The sequence below is a fragment of the Panulirus ornatus genome, chromosome 12, assembly GCF_036320965.1.
Source record: "Panulirus ornatus isolate Po-2019 chromosome 12, ASM3632096v1, whole genome shotgun sequence".
Classification (NCBI taxonomy): Eukaryota; Metazoa; Arthropoda; class Malacostraca; order Decapoda; family Palinuridae; genus Panulirus; species Panulirus ornatus.
This window is the reverse complement of record NC_092235.1, coordinates 70879171-70901217: the sequence shown is the minus strand read 5'-3', so window position 1 is coordinate 70901217 and position 22047 is coordinate 70879171. Positions and strand designations below refer to the sequence as shown.

At 47.2% G+C, this 22047-nt stretch overlaps 1 protein-coding gene across 1 annotated transcript in view; it reads right to left on the bottom strand.

Moving 5' to 3' along the window:
• Nucleotides 1–22047, bottom strand: part of LOC139752269 (uncharacterized) — a 65277-nt gene that overhangs the window by 39895 nt on the left and 3335 nt on the right. Inside the window, exons 2-5 of the mRNA XM_071668301.1 lie at nucleotides 21254–21452; nucleotides 19858–19979; nucleotides 19218–19363; nucleotides 9821–9964 (exon numbers count right to left, since the gene is read on the bottom strand). Of these exons, the coding sequence (XP_071524402.1) occupies nucleotides 9821–9964; nucleotides 19218–19363; nucleotides 19858–19979; nucleotides 21254–21438 (597 nt within the window). The 5' untranslated portion in view covers nucleotides 21439–21452. The remainder of the gene's footprint in view (nucleotides 1–9820; nucleotides 9965–19217; nucleotides 19364–19857; nucleotides 19980–21253; nucleotides 21453–22047) is intronic.

The window sequence follows — 22047 nt, the reverse complement described above, 5'->3', positions numbered from 1 at the left end:
TCTCATTTCCAGCACATCCATCCTCCTGCGCACAACTCTATCCATAGCCCACGCCTCGCAACCATACAACATTGTTGGAACCACTATTCCTTCAAACATACCCATTTTTGCTTTCCGAGATAATGTTCTCGACTTCCACACATTCTTCAAGGCCCCCAGAATTTTCGCCCCCTCCCCCACCCTATGATCCACTTCCGCTTCCATGGTTCCATCCGCTGCCAGATCCACTCCCAGATATCTAAAACACTTCACTTCCTCCAGTTTTTCTCCATTCAAACTCACCTCCCAATTGACTTGACCCTCAACCCTACTGTACCTAATAACCTTGCTCTTATTCACATTTACTCTTAACTTTCTTCTTCCACACACTTTTCCAAACTCAGTCACCAGCTTCTGCAGTTTCTCACATGAATCAGCCACCAGCGCTGTATCATCAGCGAACAACAACTGACTCACTTCCCAAGCTTTCTCATCCCCAGCAGACTTCATACTTGACCCTCTTTCCAAAACTCTTGCATTTACCTCCCTAACAACCCCATCCATAAACAAATTAAACAACCATGGAGACATCACACACCCCTGCCGCAAACCTACATTCACTGAGAACCAATCACTTTCCTCTCTTCCTACACGTACACATGCCTTACATCCTCGATAAAAACTTTTCACTGCTTCTAACAACTTTCCTCCCACACCATATATTCTTAATACCTTCCACAGAGCATCTCTATCAACTCTATCATATGCCTTCTCCAGATCCATAAATGCTACATACAAATCCATTTGCTTTTCTAAGTATTTCTCACATACATTCTTCAAAGCAAACACCTGATCCACACATCCTCTACCACTTCTGAAACCACACTGCTCTTCCCCAATCTGATGCTCTGTACATGCCTTCACCCTCTCAATCAATACCCTCCCATATAATTTACCAGGAATACTCAACAAACTTATACCTCTGTAATTTGAGCACTCACTCTTATCCCCTTTGCCTTTGTACAATGGCACTATGCACTATATATATATATATATATATATATATATATATATATATATATATATATATATATATATATATATATATATATATATATATATATATATATATTCCTATGAGTCAAACGGGTAAATGAAACAATAAGTTCCCAAGTGCACTTTCTTGTAATAATCACATCATCAGGGGAGACACAAGTGAGAAATATAACAGTCACTTGATATACAACGAAGAAACGTAGCTAGGACGCCATTTGGTAAACACGTGATTGTCCAAGGAAGACAACGATCGTATCATAAACTTATTATGTGAACAAGAAGGGAAATTGTTTACAAATTTTATCAACAATAAAGCTATCCAATTTGTACAGACCTTTACTAATATTAAGATTATAATTCTTTGTGTATTTGATAATAGAAGATTCAATGATATTTCTCGTGGTAATAGAGTTAGAGTTAATAACTGATATGGCATTATTCCAGTCAATACAATGAGCGTAGTTTTTAACGCGATTAAACAAGGCATTTGATTCTTGTCCTGTTCTTATACTATATTTATGTTGCTTAAGTCTAACAGAAAGATCTTTACCAGTCTGCCCAACATAAAACTTATCACAATTTCTACATGGCACTTTATAGATGCATTCAGGAGAATTTTCTGGTGAGTTCCTGATTAAGATATTTTTTATAGTATTATTGTTGCTGAAGACAACATTTACATTAAAGGATTTAAGCAACATGGGAAGTAAAGTAAACTCATTATCAAAAGAGAGAACTAATAGATTCTTGGTGTCAATGGGAGGTTTGGGTTCAACTCTATAAAATGATTTCTTTGCTAACTTAAGGGATTTAACAGTAATAGATCTAGGGTACTTTAACTTAGATCCAATAGAATATATCTCCTCAAATTCATTATCAATAAACTCTGGGCTGCAAATACGTAATGCCCTAAGGAACATAGATTGAAATGATGATTTAACTGTCAAGATGAGTAATAATGGATATATGAGTATACATTGGTAGGTTTTCTGTATACGCCAAACTTAAAGTTGTTTCCTTGCATATGGATCATGCAATCTAAAATGGTGGATGTGCTGGAAATGAGGTTTGAGGACAATATGTGGTGTGAGGTGGTTTGATCGAGTAAGTAATAATAGGGTAAGAGAGATGTGTGGTAATGAAGAGTGTGGCTGGGAGAGCAGAAAAGGGTGTTTTGAAATGGTTTGGTCACATGGAGAGAATGAGTGAAGAAAGATTGACCAAAAGGATATATGTGTCAGAGATGGAGGGAACGAGGAGAAGTGGGAGACCAAATTGGAGGTGGAAAGATGGAGTGAAAAAGATTTTGAGTGATCGGGGCCTGAACATACAGGAGGGTGAGAGGCGTGCAAGGAATAGAGTGAATTGGATCGATGTGGTATACCGGGGTCGACGTGCTGTCAATGGATTGAACCAGGGCGTGTGAAGCGTCTGGGGTAAACCATGGAAAGTTCTGTGGGGCCTGGATGTGGAAAGGGAGCTGTGGTTTCAGTGCATTATACATGACAGCTAGAGACTGAGTGTGAACGAATGTGGCCTTTGTGTCTTTTCCTAGCGCTATTTCATGTGTGGCGGGGTGGCGATGGGAATAAATAAAGGCAGACAGTATGAATTATGTACATGTGTATATATGTATATGTCTGTGTGTGTATATATATGTATACGTTGAGATATATAGGTATGTATATTTGCGTGTGTGGACGTGTATGTATATACATGTGTATCTGGGTGGGTTGGGCCATTCTTTCGTTTGTTTCCTTGCGCTACCTCACAAACGCGGGAGACAGCGACAAAGCAAAATAAATGAAAATGAGTAAATAACCATAATTTTCATTTTCTACAGTACATTTGATGGAAGGTACTAAATTGTTAAGTAAACCTGTCCATTAAAAAAACTAGATAAGGATTCCTTGTGCGCTTTAGGCTATGGATTAAGTTTTGTATGCTCTAACAGGGAAGCCAGCTGCGTTGATGTCATAAAGTCTTCTTGCAATTTAGAGTATTATAGTAAATTATCAAATGATGAAATTAATATCTGTAAGGGTTTAGTGTATGCCAGTTTGTCAAAACCAGTGGAACCTTATTGCCCTAAAAGATTTATAAGAGCTATTAACACTTTAAAAAAAGACAATGATATTTATATTACTAAAGCAGATAAGGCTAACACTTGTGATTATGGACTAAAGTAATTATTTATCTAAAATGAATGATCTTTTAAATAATCTCATAAGATTACTTAGTACAGTTGAAAGAGGTTTTCCCATTGCCATACCAATGTACCTCTACTAAGTAATCTTTATATGGAATTTTTTGAAACGAAATTACTAAAGGATATCTTACCTTCTAATGCACTTTGGTTTAGGTATGTAGATGATGTTCTTTGTGTTTGGCCAATAAATGAAAATTCACAAACATTTCCCCCCTTACTTAACAATTTAGTACCTTCCATCAAATTTATTGTAGAAAATGAAAATAATGGTATGTTACCATCTTTAGATTGCATGATCCACAAGCAAGGAAAAAAGTTTATATTTAGCATGTACAGAAAACGTACCAGTGCATGTTCATATATCCATTATTACTCATCTCAACATGACAGAATAAAACTATCATCATTTCAATCTATGCTCCTTAGGGCATTACGTATTTGTAGTCCAGAGTTTATTGATGTTGAATTTGAAACGATATATTCTATTAGATCTAAGTTAAAGAACCCTGGATCTTTCATTGGTAAATCCCTTAAGTTAGCAAAGAAATCATTCTATAGAGTTGAACCCAAACCTCCCACTGACACCAAGAATCTTTTAGTTCTCCCTTTAAATGATGATTTTGCTTTAATTCCCATGTTGCTTAAATCCTTTAATGTAAATGCTATCTTCAGTAACAATAATACAATAAAGCATATCTTAATCAGGAACTCACCAGAAAATTTTTCTGGATGCATCTATAAAGTGCCATGTAGAAATTGATAAGTTTTATGTTGGGCAGACTTGTAAGGATCTTTCTGTTAGACTTAAGCAACATAAATATAGTATAAGAACAGGACAAGAATCAAACACGTTAAAAACTACGCTCATTGTACTGACTGAGGTAGTGCCATCTTAGTTATAAACTCTAACTCCAGTACAACGAGAAATATCATTGAATCTTCTATCATTAAATACACAAAGTATTATAATCTTAATATTATTGAAGGTGTATACAAATTGGATAACTTTATTACTGATAGCGAGGTAGCGAGGTAGCGCAAGGAAACAGACGAAAGAATGGCCCAGCCCATCAATATACATATGTATGTACATACACGTCCACACACGCATATATATATATATATATATATATATATATATATATATATATATATATATATATATATATATATATATATATATATATATATTTTTTTTTTTTTTTCTTTTTTTATTTTATTATTATTATTTTTTCATTATACTTTGTCGCTGTCTCCCGCGTTTGCGAGGTAGCGCAAAGAAACAGACGAAAGAAATGGCCCAAACCCCCCCCCCCCCATACACATGTATATACATACGTCCACACACGCAAATATACATACCTACACAGCTTTCCATGGTTTACCCCAGACGCTTCACATGCCTTGATTCAATCCACTGACAGCACGTCAACCCCGGTATACCACATCGCTCCAATTCACTCTATTCCTTGCCCTCCTTTCACCCTCCTGCATGTTCAGGCCCCGATCACACAAAATCTTTTCACTCCATCTTTCCACCTCCAATTTGGTCTCCCTCTTCTCCTCGTTCCCTCCACCTCCGACACATATATCCTCTTGGTCAATCTTTCCTCACTCATTCTCTCCATGTGCCCAAACCACTTCAAAACACCCTCTTCTGCTCTCTCAACCACGCTCTTTTTATTTCCACACATCTCTCTTACCCTTACGTTACTCACTCGATCAAACCACCTCACACCACACATTGTCCTCAAACATCTCATTTCCAGCACATCCATCCTCCTGCGCACAACTCTATCCATAGCCCACGCCTCGCAACCATACAACATTGTTGGAACCATTATTCCTTCAAACATACCCATTTTTGCTTTCCGAGATAATGTTCTCGACTTCCACACATTCTTCAAGGCCCCCAGAATTTTCGCCCCCTCCCCCACCCTATGATCCACTTCCGCTTCCATGGCTCCATCCGCTGCCAGATCCACTCCCAGATATCTAAAACACTTCACTTCCTCCAGTTTTTCTCCATTCAAACTCACCTCCCAATTGACTTGACCCTCAACCCTACTGTACCTAATAACCTTGCTCTTATTCACATTTACTCTTAACTTTCTTCTTCCACACACTTTACCAAACTCAGTCACCAGCTTCTGCAGTTTCTCACATGAATCAGCCACCAGCGCTGTATCATCAGCGAACAACAACTGACTCACTTCCCAAGCTCTCTCATCCCCAACAGACTTCATACTTGCCCCTCTTTCCAAAACTCTTGCATTTACCTCCCTAACAACCCCATCCATAAACAAATTAAACAACCATGGAGACATCACTCACCCCTGCCGCAAACCTACATTCACTGAGAACCAATCACTTTCCTCTCTTCCTACACGTACACATGCCTTACATCCTCGATAAAAACTTTTCACTGCGTCTAACAACTTTCCTCCCACACCATATATTCTTAATACCTTCCACAGAGCATCTCTATCAACTCTATCATATGCCTTCTCCAGATCCATAAATGCTACATACAAATCCATTTGCTTTTCTAAGTATTTCTCACGTACATTCTTCAAAGCAAACACCTGATCCACACATCCTCTACCACTTCTGAAACCACACTGCTCTTCCCCAATCTGATGCTCTGTACATGCCTTCACCCTCTCAATCAATACCCTCCCATATAATTTACCAGGAATACTCAACAAACTTATACCTCTGTAATTTGAGCACTCACTCTTATCCCCTTTGCCTTTGTACAATGGCACTATGCACGCATTCCGCCAATCCTCAGGCACCTCACCATGAGTCATACATACATTAAATAACCTTACCAACCAGTCAACAATACAGCCACCACCTTTTTTAATAAATTCCACTGCAATACCATCCAAACCTGCTGCCTTGCCGGCTTTCATCTTCCGCAAAACTTTCACTACCTCTTCTCTGTTTACCAAATCATTTTCCCTAACCCTCCCACTTTGCACACCACCTCGACCAAAACACCCTATATCTGCCACTCTATCATCAAACACATTCAACAAACCTTCAAAATACTCACTCCATCTCCTTCTCACATCACCACTACTTGTTATCACCTCCCCATTTGCGCCCTTCACTGAAGTTCCCATTTGCTCCCTTGTCTTACGCACTTTATTTACCTCCTTCCAGAACATCTTTTTATTCTCCCTAAAATTTAATGATACTCTCTCACCCCAACTCTCATTTGCCCTTTTTTTCACCTCTTGCACCTTTCACTTGACCTCCTGTCTCTTTCTTTTATACATCTCCCACTCAATTGCATTTTTTCCCTGCAAAAATCGTCCAAATGCCTCTCTCTTCTCTTTCACTAATACTCTTACTTCTTCATCCCACCACTCACTACCCTTTCTAATCAACCCACCTCCCACTCTTCTCATGCCACAAGCATCTTTTGCGCAATCCATCACTGATTCCCTAAATACATCCCATTCCTCCCCCACTCCCCTTACTTCCATTGTTCTCACCTTTTTCCATTCTGTACTCAGTCTCTCCTGGTACTTCCTCACACAGGTCTCCTTCCCAAGCTCACTTATATCCCCAGATATATATATATATATATATATATATATATATATATATATATATATATATATATATATATATATATTTTTTTTTTTTTTTTTTTTTTTTTGCCGCTGTCTCCCGCGTTTGCGAGGTAGCGCAAGGAAACAGACGAAAGAAATGGCCCAACCCCCCCGCCCCCATACACATGTATATACATACGTCCACACACGCAAATATACATACCTACACAGCTTTCCATGGTTTACCCCAGACGCTTCACATGCCTTGATTCAATCCACTGACAGCACGTCAACCCCGGTATACCACATCGCTCCAATTCACTCTATTCCTTGCCCTCCTTTCACCCTCCTGCATGTTCAGGCCCCGATCACACAAAATCTTTTTCACTCCAGCTTTCCACCTCCAATTTGGTCTCCCTCTTCTCCTCGTATATATATGTATATATACATATATATATACATGTACATAATTCATACTTGCTGCCTTTATTCATTTCTGTCGCCACCCCTCCACACATGAAATGACAACCCCCTCCCCCCGCGAGGTAACCCTAGGAAAAGACAACAAAGGCCACATTCGTTCACACTAAGTCTCTAGCTGTCATGTATAATACACAGAAAACCACAGTTCCCTTTCCACATCCAGGCCCCACAAAACTTTCCTTGGTTTACCCCAGACGCTTCACATACCCTGGTTCAATCCATTGACAGCAAGTCGACCCCGGTATACCATATCCTTCTAAATCACTCTATTCCTTGCACGCCTTTCACCCTCCTGCATGTTCAGGCCCCGATCGCTCAAAATCTTTTTCACTTCATCTTTCCACCTCCAATTTGGTCTCCCACTTCTCGTTCCCTCCACCTCTGACACATATATCCTCTTTGTCAATCTTTCCTCACTCATTTTCTTCATGTTACCAAACCATTTCAAAACACCCTCTTCTGCTCTCTCAACCACGCTCTTTTTAATTACCACACATCTCTCTCACCTTTTCATTACTCGATCAAACCACCTCACACCACTATTGTCCTCAAACACCTTATTTCCAACACATCCACCCTCCTCCGCACAACTCTATCTATAGCTCATGCCTCGCAACCATATAGCATTGTTGAAACCACTACTCCTTTAAACATACCTATTTTTGCTTTCCGAGATAATGTTCTTGCCTTCCACACATTGTTCAACGCTCCCAGAACTTTCGTCCCCTCCCCCACCCTATGACACTTCCGCTTCCATGGTTCCATCCGCTGCCAAATACACTCCAAGATATCTAAAACACTTCACTTCCTCCAGTTTTTTCTCCATTCAAACTTACCTCCCAGTTGACTTGTCCCTCAACCCTACTGTGCCTAATAACCTTGCTCTTATTCACATTTACTCTCAGCTTTCTTCTTTCACACACTTTACCAAATTCAGTCACCAGCTCCTGCAATTTCTCACCCGAATCAGCCACCAGCGATGTATCATCAGCGAACAACAACTGACTCACTTCCCAAGCTCTCTCATCCACAACAGACTGCATACTTGCCCCTCTTTCCAAAACTCTTGCATTCACCTCCCTAACAACCCAATCCATAAACAAATTAAACAACCATGGAGACATCACGCACCCCTGGCGTATACCAACATTCACTGAAAACCAATCACTTTCCTCTCTTCCTATTCGTAAAAATGCTTACATCCTCGATAGAAACTTTTTACTGATTCTTACAACTTGCCTCCCACACCACATATTTTTAATCTTTTACTGATTCTAACAACTTGCCTCCCACACCATATATTCTTAATATCTTCCACAGAGCATCTCTATCAGCTCTATCATATGCCTTCTCCAGATCCATAAATGCTACATACAAATCCATTTGCTTTTCTGAGTATTTCTCACATACATTCTTCAAAGCAAACACCTGATTCACACATCCTCTACCACTCACCTTTATCCCCTTTGCCTTTGTACAATGGCACTATGCATGCACTCCACCAATCCTCAGGCACCTCACCATGAGTCATATATACATTAGATATCCTTACCGCTCAGCCAACAATACAGTCACCCCTTTTTTAATAAATTCCACTGCAATACCATCCAAACCCGCTACCTTGCCGGCTTTAATCTTCCACAAAGCTTTTACTACCTCTTCTCTGTTTACTGAATCATCCTCCCTAACCCTCTCACTTCGCACACCACCTCGACCAAAACACCCTATATCTGCCACTCTATCATCAAATACATTCAACAAACCTTCAAAATACTCACTTCAACTCCTCACTTCACCACTACTTGTTATCACCTCCCCATTAGCCCCCTTCACCGATAGCTATATATCTATGGGTTAGGTACATACTAAGAGAGTGAAATTTGTAGTATAGACATGATGGGTCTTGTCATGTGCTTGAATAGTGCAGTGTTGGAGAGTTAGTGGTATGAAGAATGTAGAAGAAAAAGGATGATTCTTACATGTGTGAAGATCGAAGTTTTAGGTAAATGCATGTCTAGTGGGTTGGTGTTTATGTTAGGTTGTGTTGTATTTGGTCATTTAGCGTGTATATGTTTTGACATTGTTATGTTTGTTAGGGCTAGTAAGATTTACAATAAAAGTTTTTGGAATGTGAGTCAAGTTTTTTATTTCTGCTGGGAGTTGGTTATGGTGTAGTTCGGATATTTAGATAGTCTAGTAGTGATACAGAGAACCGACCGACGTTCCTATGTCTTAGACGGAAGGGAATACTCTCACTGATTTTGTTGCACAACAGGTGTCAAGGAGTCTGGACACTGACAACGGTAATGATGTAGTGTGATAAGAAGACAGAGAGGTTGGCTGGCTTGGAAGACGGGTTTCGCCATTATTATGTTGGAAAGGTTCCAGATGTTGAGAAATTTGTTGGGTAGCCAAGAGTGGTTGATGATATCTGTAAGTGTTTGGACTGCAATTGTGCCACAGTGTTTGATTTGGAGAAGCTGCTGACCTGACCTGACCTTATCTACAGTGTGGAAAAACAGCTGACCTTAAGACAGGTGTGTGAGGTGAAGGACCAGATCCGGGCAGTATAGTCTAGACTGCCTGTGATGAGCAGGTCACCAGCACCTAGGACATCTGTAGCCTCCTGACCTGGGATGACCACTTGACACACGATGCCGCCCGTGTGACCCTGTGGAGCACCTGACTGTAGAACACCTGATTGTGCAGCACCTGACTGTAGAACACCTAATTGTGCAGCACCTGACTGTAGAACACCTGATTGTGCAGCACCTGACTGTAGAACACCTGATTGTGCAGCACCTGACTGTAGAACACCTGATTGTGCAGCACCTGACTGTAGAACACCTAATTGTGCAGCACCTGACTGTAGAACACCTAATTGTGCAGCACCTGACTGTAGAACACCTAATTGTGCAGCACCTGACTGTAGAACACCTGATTGTGCAGCACCTGACTGTAGAACATCATCAACTGATCTATGTACTAAAATTCCTTTCCATGGCCTTCACAAATTGTCATTAACAATAAAGAGAGGATCAATAGACCTTACAGATAAAGTCATGATTGCTTATAATCATAGAATATTACCACAACCAATATAAAGATGATCGATCATTAAGACCGAATTAGGATTGTTAAAAGAAATATAATGGACTTTAATGTATCTTGATATACACTGCTATTATATACTTCATTTTACCAGAAACTTAAAAACAAATTTTCGAAGAACATTTGTCAATTTGTTCTTAACTAAATGATTTCCATCATCAATGAATGGGAGAAGTATAATTGCCAACACTCACACAATGATGTATGTCAAACATTTTCACTTATGATAAAATAGTTTAGGTGTGTACATTTCCTGGTGTTTCATACGACACATTCTTTAATAAAACTGTAAACTTGGATTAGACGAAAATTTGTGTAGCTAAATTGACTTTGTTCTTTTAAGCATCCTGCCCAGTAAACATCAAACAGGAACTATAACTCCTGCTCCTCCTGACGCCCACACTGAGGTCCTGACACCCCACACTGAGGTCCTGACACCCCACACTGAGGTCCTGACACCCACACTGAATACCTGACACCCCACACTGAGGTCCTGACACCCCACACTGAGGTCCTGACACCTCACACTGACGTCCTGACACCCCACACTGAGGTCCTGACGCCCACACTGAGGTCCTGACGCACACACTGAAGTCCTGACACCCCACACTGAGGTCCTGACACCCCACACTGAGGTCCTGACACCTCACACTAAGGTCCTGACACCCCACACTGAAGTCCTGACACCCCACACTGAGGTCCTGACGCCCACACTGAAGTCCTAACACCCCACACTGAGGTCCTGACGCCCACACTGAGGTCCTGAAACCCCACACTGAAGTCCTGACACCCACAATGAGGTCCTGACGCCCACACTGAGGTCCTGACACTCCACACTGAGGTCCTGACACCCCATGCTGAAGTCCTGACACCCCACACTGAGGTCCTGACACCCACACTGAGGTCCAGGTCCTGACACCCACACTGAGGTCCTGACACCCAAACTGTGGTCCTGACACCCACACTGAAGTCCTGACGCCCACAGTGAGATCCTGACACCCAGACTGAGGTCCTGACACCCACACTGAGGTCCTGACATCCACACTGAGGTCCTGACGCCAACACTGAAGTCCTGACACCCACACTGAGGTCCTGACGCCCACACTGAGGTCCTGACACCCACACTGTGGTCCTGACACCCACACTGAAGTCCTGACGCCCACAGTGAGATCCTGACACCCAGACTGAGGTCCTGACACCCACACTGAGGTCCTGACACCCAGACTGAGGTCCTGACGCCAACACTGAAGTCCTGACACCCACACTGAGGTCCTGACGCCCACACTGAGGTTCTGACACCCCACACTCAGGTCCTGACACCCACACTAAGGTCGTGACACCCCACACTGAGGTCCTGACATCCACACTGAGGTCCTGACACCCACACTGAGGTCCTGACGCCCACACTGAGGTTATGACACCCCACACTCAGGTCCTGACGCCCGCACAGAGGTCCAGACACCCACACTGAGGTCCTGACACCCACAATGAGCACCTGACACCCACACTGAGATCCTGACACCCCACGCTGAGGTCCTGACGCCCACGTTGAGGTTCTGACACCCCACACTGTGGTCCTGACACCCCACACTGAGGTCCTGCCGCCCACACTGAAGTCCTGACATCCCAAAATGGGGTCCTGACACACACACTGAGGTTCTGACACCCACAATGAGGTTCTGACACCCACAATGAGATCCTGACACCCCACACTGAGGTCCTGACGCCCACCATGAATTTCTGACACCCCACACTGAGGCCTGACACCCACACTGAGGTTCTGACACCCCACACTGAAATCCTGACACCCCACAATGAGGTCCTGACATACTCACACTGAGGTCCTGACGCCCACACTGAGGTCCTGACACCCACACTGAGGTCCTGTCGCCCACACTGGGCACCCCACACTGAGATCCTGACACCCACGCTGAGGTCCTGCCGCCAACACTGAAGTCCTGACACCCCACACAGAGGTCCTGACGCCCATACTGAGGTCCTGACGCCTCCACTGAGATCCTGACACCCCACACTGATGTCCTGACGCCCACAATTAATTTCTGACACCCCACACTGAGGTTCTGAAACCCACACTGAGGTTCTGACACCCCACACTGAAGTCCTGACACCCCACACTGTGGTCCTGACGTCCACATTGAGGTCCTGTCACCCCACAATGAGGTCCTGACACACACACACACTGAGGTCCTGACGCCCACGCTGAGGTCCTGACACCAACACTGAGGTTCTGTCGCTCACACTGAGCACCTGACACCCCACACTAAGGTTCTGACACCCACACTGAAGTCCTGACACCCACACTGAGGTCCTGACGCCCACACTGAAGTCCTGACACCCCATACTGTGGTCCTGACGCCCACACCGTGGTTCTGATACCCCACACACAGGTCCTGACGCCCACACTGAGGTTCTGACACCCCACACTGAGGTCCTGACACTCACACTGTGGTCCTGCCGCCCACACTGAAGTCCTGACACCCCACACTGATGTTCTGACACACACACTGAGGTCCTGACACCCCACAATGAGGTCCTGACACACACACTGAGATCCTGACCCCACACTGAGGTTCTGACACCCAAAATGAGGTCCTGACGCCCACACTGAGCACCTGACACCCACACTGAGGTCTTAACACCCACACTGAGGTTCTGACACCCCACAATGAGGTCCTGATACCCACACTGAGGTCCTGACATCCACACTGAGGTCCTGACACCCACACTGAGGTCCTGATATCTACACTGAAGTCCTGACACCCACACTGAGGTCCTGACACTCCACACTGAAGTCCTGACACCCACACTGATGTCCTGACACCCACACTCAGGTCCTGACCACACACTGAGGTCCTAACACCATACTGAGGTTCTGACGCCCACACTGAGCACCTGACAACCGCACTGAGGTCTGAAACCCACACTGAGGTTCTGACACCCCACACTGAGGTCCTGATACCCAGACTGAGGTCCTGACACCTACACTCAGGTCCTGACGCCCACACTGAGCACCTGACAACCTACACTGAGGTCCTGACACCCACACTGAGGTCTTGACATCCACACTTTAGTCCTGACACTCACACTGAGGTTCTGACACCCACACTGAGGTCCTGACACCCACACTGAGGTCCTGACACCGACACTGAGGTCCTGACACCCACACTAAGGTTCTGACAACCGCACTGAGGTCCTGATACCCTTACTGAAGTCCTGACAACCACACTGAGGTCCTGACACCCCACACTGAGGTCCTGACACCCACACTGAGGTCCTGACGCCCGCACTGAGTTCCTGACACCCACACTGAGGTCCTGACACTCCACACTGAGGTCCTGACACCCCACAATGAGGTCCTGACGTCCACATTGAGATCCTGACACCCCACAATGAGGTCCTGATGTACACACACCGAGGTCCTGACGTCCACACTGAGGTCCTGACACCCATACTGAGATCCTGTCGTCCACACTGAATACCTGACACCCCACACTGAGGTTCTGACACCCACGCTGAGGTCCTGCCGCCCACACTGAGGTCCTGACACCCCACACTGAGGTCTGACGCCCATATTGAGGTCCTGACGCCCATACTGAGGTCCTGACACCCCACAATGAGGTCGTGACACACACACTGAGGGCCTGACACCCACACTGAGGTCCTGACGCCTACACTGAGATCCTGACAACCCACACTGAGGTCCTGACGCCCACAATTAATTTCTGACACCCCACACTGAGGTTCTGACGCCCACACTGAGGTTCTGACACCCCACACTGAAGTTCTGACACCCCACACTGTGGTCCTGACGTCCACATTGAGGTCCTGACACCCCACAATGAGGTCCTAACACACACACACACTGAGGTCCGGACGCCCACACACAGGTCCTGACACCCACACTGAAGTCCTGTCGCCCACACGGAGTACCTGACACCCCACACTGTGGTTCTGACACCCACAATGAAGTCCTGACACCCACACTGAGGTCCTGACGCCCACACTGAAGTCCTGACACCCCACACTGTGGTCCTGACACCCACACTGAGGTTCTGATACCCCACACACAGGTCCTGACGCCCACACTGAAGTTCTGACACCCCACACTGAGGTCCTGACACTCACACTGTGGTCCTGCCGCCCACACTGAAGTCCTGACACCCCACATTGATGTTCTGACACCCACACTGAGGTCCTGACACCCCACAATGAGGTCCTGACACACATATTGAGGTCCTGATCCCACACTGAGGTCCTGACACCCAGACTGAGGTCCTGACGCCTACACTGAGCACATGACACCCACACTGAGGTCCTACCACCAACACTGAGGTTCTGACACCCCGCAATGAGGTCCCGATACCCACACTGAGATCCTGACACCCACACTGAGGTCCTGGCACCCACACTGAGGTCCTGACACTCCACACTGAGGTCCTGACACCCACACTCAGGTCCTGACACCCACACTCAGGTCCTGATACCCACACTGAGATCCTGACACCCACACTGAGGTCCTGACACCCACACTGAGGTCCTGACACTCCACACTGAGGTCCTGACACCCACACTGAGGTCCTGACACCCACACTGAGGTCCTGACCACACACTAAGGTCCTAACACCCACACAGAGGTCCTGACGCCCACACTGAGCACCTGACAACCGCACTGAGGTCTGACACCCACACTGAGGTCCTGATACCCACACTGAGGTCCAGATACCCACAATGAGGTCCTGACACCCACACTGAGGTCCTGACGCCCACACTCAGGGCCTGACAACCTACACTGAGGTCCTGACACCCACACTGAGGTCTTGACATCCCACACTGAGGTCCTGACACCCACAATGAGGTTCTGACACCCCACACTGAGGTCCTGACACCCACACAGAGGTCCTGACACCCACACTGAGGTTCTGACACCCACACTGAGGTTCTGATACCCTCACTGAAGTCCTGACACCCACACTGAGGTCCTGACACCCACACTGAGGTCCTGACATCCACACTGAGGTCCTGATACCCACAATGAGATCCTAACACCCACACTGTGGTCCTGACATCCACACTGAGGTCCTGACACCGACACTGAGGTCCTGACATCCACATTGTGGTCCTGACACCCACACTGAAGTCCTGACACCCACACTCAGGTCCTGACACTCCACACTCAGGTCCCAACGCCCACACAGAGGTCCTGACGCCCACACGTAGCACCTGACAACCGCACTGAGGTCTGACACCCACACTAAGGTCCTGATACCCACACTGAGGTCCTGATACCCACACAGATGTCCTGATACCCACACTGAGGTCCTGACACCCACACGGAGGTCCTGACATCCACACTGGGGTCCTGACAACCTACACTGAGGTCCTGACACCCACAATGAGGTCTTGACATCCCACACTGAAGTCCTGACACCCACACTGAGGTTCTGACACCCACACTGAAGTCCTGACACCCCCACTGAGGTCCTGACACCCCACACTGAGGTCCTGACACCCACACTGAGGTTCTGACACCCACACTGAGGTCCTGATACCCTCACTGAGGTCCTGACACCAACACGGAGGTCCTGACACCCACACTGAGGTCCTGAAACCCACACTGAGGTCCTGACACCCACACTGAGGTCCTGACACCCACAATGAGATCCTAACACCCACACTGTGGTCCTGACATCCACACTGACGTCCTGACACCCACACTGATGTCCTGACATCCACACTGACGTCCTGACACCCACATTGTGGTCCTGACACCCACACTGAGGTCCTGACACCCACACTGAGATCCTGACATCCACACTGAGGTTCTGACACCCACACCGAGGTCCTGACGTCCACATTGAGGTCCTGACATCCACACTGAGGTCCTGACACCTACACTGAGGTCCTGACGTCCACACTGAGGTTCCGACACCCACACTGAGGTCCTGACACCCACAATGAGATCCTAACACCCACACTGTAGTCCCGACATCCACACTGAGGTCCTGACACCCACACTGAGGTCCTGATACCCAGACTGAGGTCCTGACACCGACACTGAGGTCCTGACACCGACACTGAGGTCCTGACACCCACATTGAGGTCCTGACGCCCACACTGAGGTCCTGACAACCTACACTGAGGTCCTGACACCCACAATGAGGACTTGACATCCTACACTAAAGTCCTGACACATACACTGAGGTTCTGACACCCCACACTGAAGGTCTAACACCCACACTGAGGTCCTGACACCCACACTGAGGTCCTGACACCCACACTGAGGTTCTGACACCCACACTGACTTCCTGATACCCTCACTGAAGTCCTGACATCCACACTGAGGTCCTGACACCCACACTGAGGTCCTGACACTCACACTGAGGTCCTGACACCCACACTGAGGTCCTGACACCCACAGTGAGATCCTAACACCCACACTGTGGTCCTGACATCCAAACTGAGGTCCTGACACCCACACTGAGGTCCTGGCATCCACACTGAGGTCCTGACACCCACATTGTGGTCCTGACACCCACACTGAAGTTCTGACACCAACACTGAGGTCCTGACACCCACACTGAGGTTCTGACACCTACACTGAGGTCCTGACGTCTACATTGAGGTCCTGACATCCACACTGAGGTTCTGACACCCACACTGAGATCCTGACGTCCACACTGAGGCTCCGACACCGTCACTGAGGTCCTGACACCCACAATGAGATCTTAACACCCACACTGTGGTCCTGACATCAACACTGAGGTCCTGACACCCACACTGAGGTCCTGATACCTAGACTGTGGTCCTTACACCGACACTCAGGTCCTGACACCCACACTGAAGTTCTGACATCCACACTGAGGTCCTGCCACCCACACTGAGGTCCTGACATCCACAATGAGGTCCTGACACCAACACTGAGGTCTTGACATCCCACACTAAAGTCCTGACACCCACACTGAGGTTCTGACACACCACACTGAAGGTCTAACACCCACACTGAGGTCCTGACACCGACACTGAGGTCCTGACACCCACACTGAGTTTCTGACACCCACACTGAGGTCCTGATACCCTCACTGAAGTCCTGACACCCACACTTAGGTCCTGACACCCACACTGAGGTTCTGACACCCACACTGAGGTCGTGACACTCACACTGAGGTCCTGACACCCACACTGATGTCCTGACACCCACAATGAGATCCTAACACCCACACTGTGGTCCTGACATCCAAACTGAGGTCCTGACACCCATACTGAGGTCCTGGCATCCACACTGAGGTCCTGACACCCACATTGTGGTCCTGACACCCACACTGAAGTACTGACACCCACACTGAAGTACTGACACCCACACTGAGGTTCTGACACCCACACTGAGGTCATGACGTCCACATTGAGGTCCTGACATCCACACTGAGGTCCTGACACCCACACTGAGGTCCTGACGTCCACACTGAGGCTCCGACACCCACACTGAGGTCCTGACACCCACAATGAGATCCTAACACCCACACTGTGGTCCTGACATCCACACTGAAGTCCTAACACCCACACTGAGGTCCTGTTACCCAGACTGTGGTCCTGACACCGACACTAAGGTCCTGACACCCACACTGAGGTCCTGACATCCACACTGAGGTCCTGACACCCACACTGAGGTCGTGACATCCACACTGAGGTTCTGACACCCACACTGTGGTCCTGACACCGACACTGAAGTACTGACACCCACACTGAGGTTCTGACACCCACACTGAGGTTCTGACACCCACACTGAGGTCCTGACGTCCACATTGAGGTCCTGACATGCACACTGAGGTCGTGACACCCACACTGAGGTCCTGACGTCCACACTGAGTTTCTGACACCCACACTGAGGTCCTGACTCCCACACTGAGGTTCTGACACCCACACTGTGGTCGTGACACTCACACTGAGGTCCTGACACCCACACTGAGGTCCTGACACCCACACTGAGGTTTTGACACCCACACTGGGGTCCTGACGTCCACACTGTGTCCTGACATCCACACTGTGGTCCTGACATCCACATGAGGTCCTGACACCCACACCAAAGTCCTGACACCGACATTGAGATCCTGACGCCCACATTGAGGTCCTGACGCCCACACTGAGATCCTGACACCCACACTGAGGTCATGAGATTCACAAAAATGGTATGACTTTAGACTATCTCTTTCTGGTACATTTAGTATGACCACTAGTCTTGTTTGTGGTACATTTATTAAGACCACTAGTCTTGTTTGTGGTACATTTAGTATGACCACTAGTCTTGTTTGTGGGACATTTAGTATGACCACTAGTCTTGTTTGTGGGACATTTAGTATGACCACTAGTCTTGTTTGTGGGACATTTAGTATGACCACTAGTCTTGTTTGTGGGACATTTAGTATGACCACTAGTCTTGTTTGTGGGACATTTAGTATGACCACTAGTCTTGTTTGTGGGACATTTAGTATGAACACTAGTCTTGTTTGTGGGACATTTAGTATGAACACTAGTCTTGTTTGTGGTACATTTAGTATGATTATTTGATTTTAGGATACATATAGTATGTCAAATACTCTAAATTTTGATAGATTTCTGTTGGTCAATACTTATTCGTAGTGACTGACGTGTTTGCAGACCATTGTAATTTAATCCCCAAGTTAGGTTTTGTGAGTTTTATTATCATAGTTCTTTTTTATCTTTGTAGAATATCTGTCTATAGACTGAAATGTGTTAGGGTTTTACGCTAGAAAAAAATTATGTGGGAATGTCATTACCTCAAAGGTGCAGATACAGCTGGAATCTTCATCATTGCATGGCAAGTCTTCCTCATGAAAATACCAAGCCTTGGCCGTGTGGTCATGAGAAGTGCTCAAGACATACTCGCCGGTGCACAGGACACGGCTGATGCGTGATACATGGCCTACGGAGAGGAAGGAAGACCTGCCTGGTGAGTGATACATGAGGTACAGAGGGACTTAAAGACGTGCCTGGTGAGTGATATATAGCCTACGGAGGGGAAGGAAGACGTGCCTGGTGAGTGATACATGATGTACGGAGGGGAAGGAAGACGTGCCTGGTGAGTGATACATGGTGTACGGAGGGGAAGGAAGACGTGCCTGGTGAGTGATACATGAGGTATGGAGGGGAAGGAAGACGTGCCTGGTGAGTGATACATGAGGTAAGGAGGGGAAGGAAGACGTGCCTGGTGAGTGATACATGATGTACGGAGGGGAAGGAAGACGTGCCTGGTGAGTGATACATGAGGTATGGAGGGGAAGGAAGACGTGCCTAGTGAGTGATACATGAGGTAAGGAGGGGAAGGAAGACGTGCCTGGTGAGTGATACATGAGGTAAGGAGGGGAGAGGAAGGATGGTGGGCAGGAGGAGGAGGAGGAGAAGCAGACTGTACTGTACCGTTGTATGTATAGACACAGTCACATGAGGTGATGTCCCACTTCCTGATTGTGTTGTCCGCCGACCCACTGAGCACATAGATGTCGACCACCGAGACACAGGTGATGTAGCTGGTGTGACCCCTGGGGGAAGACACAGGTGATGTAGCTGGTGTGACCCCTGGGGGAAGACACAGGTGATGTAGCTGATGTGGCCCCTGGGGGAAGACACAGGTGATGTAGCTGGTGTGACCCCTGGGGGAAGACACAGGTGATTTAGCTTACGTGGCCCCTGGGGGAAGACACAGGTGAAGTAACTGATGTGTACCTGCAAGACATAATCATGTCGAAGACACACACACACCAGAGGGAGACAGGTATCAGGAAGACCCAGGTACCTGGAAGATACTGGCACCTGGAAGAAACAGGTACCTGGAAGATACTGGCACCTGGAAGACCCAGGTACCTGGAAGATACTGGCACCTGGAAGAAACAGGTACCTGGAAGACCCAGGTACCTGGAAGATACTGGCATCTGGAAGACCCAGGTACCTGGAAGATACTGGTATCTGGAAGACACGGGTACCTGGAAGATACTGGTATCTGGAAGACACGGGTTCCTGGAAGATACTGGTATCTGGAAGACACGGGTACCTGGAAGATACTGGTATCTGGAAGACACGGGTTCCTGGAAGATACTGGTATCTGGAGGACACGGGTTCCTGGAAGATACTGGTATCTGGAAGACACTGGTTCCTGGAAGATACTGGTATCTGGAAGACACGGGTACCTGGAAGATACTGGTATCTGGAAGACACGGGTTCCTGGAAGATACTGGCACTTGTAAAACACAGGCAACTGAAGGACATACGACACCTGGAGGACACAGTCATCTGTAAGAGACAGACACTTGGAGGACAAAGACAGCTGGAGAACACAGACAGCTGGAGGACACAGACAGCTGGAGAACACAGACAGCTGGAGAACACAGACAGCTGGAGAACACAGACAGCTGGAGAACACAGACAGTTGTAGGACACAGACAGCTGGAGAACACAGACAGTTGGAGGACACAGACAGCTGGAGGACACAGTCATTTGGAGGACACAGTCATCTGTGGGACACATGCAACTGGACACAGACACTTGGATGGCAAAGGCACTTGGAGGACACAGACAGCTGGAGGACAGAGACACTTGGAGGACACAGAGAGCTGAAGGACACTGGCACCTGGAGGACACAGACAGCTCAGGGGCGCAGGCACCTGAAGGACACAGACACCTGGAGGACGTTGGCACCTGGACGACACAGACAGCTGGAGGACAGAGGCAGCTGGAGGACAGAGGCAGCTGGAGGACAGAGGCAGCTGGAGGACAGAGGAAAGCAGGTAGAGGAGAGGTAGTGGGCGAGGCGCCTTACCGCAGGATACCGATACACTCCGCGTCTGGGCTGACGATATCCCAGACCCTGACGGTACGGTCGTCTGAACCAGTCACCAGGAGGGACTGGTCGTCTGAGGCGGCCACACAGTTGATGCTGCCATCATGATCACATAATGTCTCCTGTGGGAACCTTCTCACGTCCCTGCTGCCACCACTACCCATCACGCAGACACTACCTGGAACAATGAAAGTTAACAGTGTGATGGAGGTAACGATCAACACTGTCTGGTGTAGGTGACAATCAACACTGCCTGATGCAGGTGACGATCAAAACTGTCTGATGTATGTGATGGTTCAACACTGGCGTAGGTGACGATCAGCACTGGTGTAGGTGACGGTCAACACTGTCTGATGTATGTGATGGTCAACACAGTCTGATGTACGTGACGGTCAACACTGTCTGGTGTAGGTGACGATCAAGTGTTTGATGTATGTGATGGTTCAATGCTGTCTGGTGTAGGTGACGATCAACACTGGTGTAGGTGACGGTCAACACTGTCTGATGTGCGTGACGGTCAACACTGTCTGGTGTAGGTGACGATCAACAGTGTCTGATATATGTGATGGTTCAACACTGTCTGGCGTAGGTGACGATCAACACTGGTATAGGTGACGGTCAACACTGTCTGATGTACGTGACGGTCAACACTATCTGGTGTAGGTGACGATCAACACTGTCTGATGTATGTGATGGTTCAACACTGTCTGGTGTAGGTGGCGATCAACACTGGTGTCGGTGACGGTCATTACCGTCTGATGTACGAGATGGTC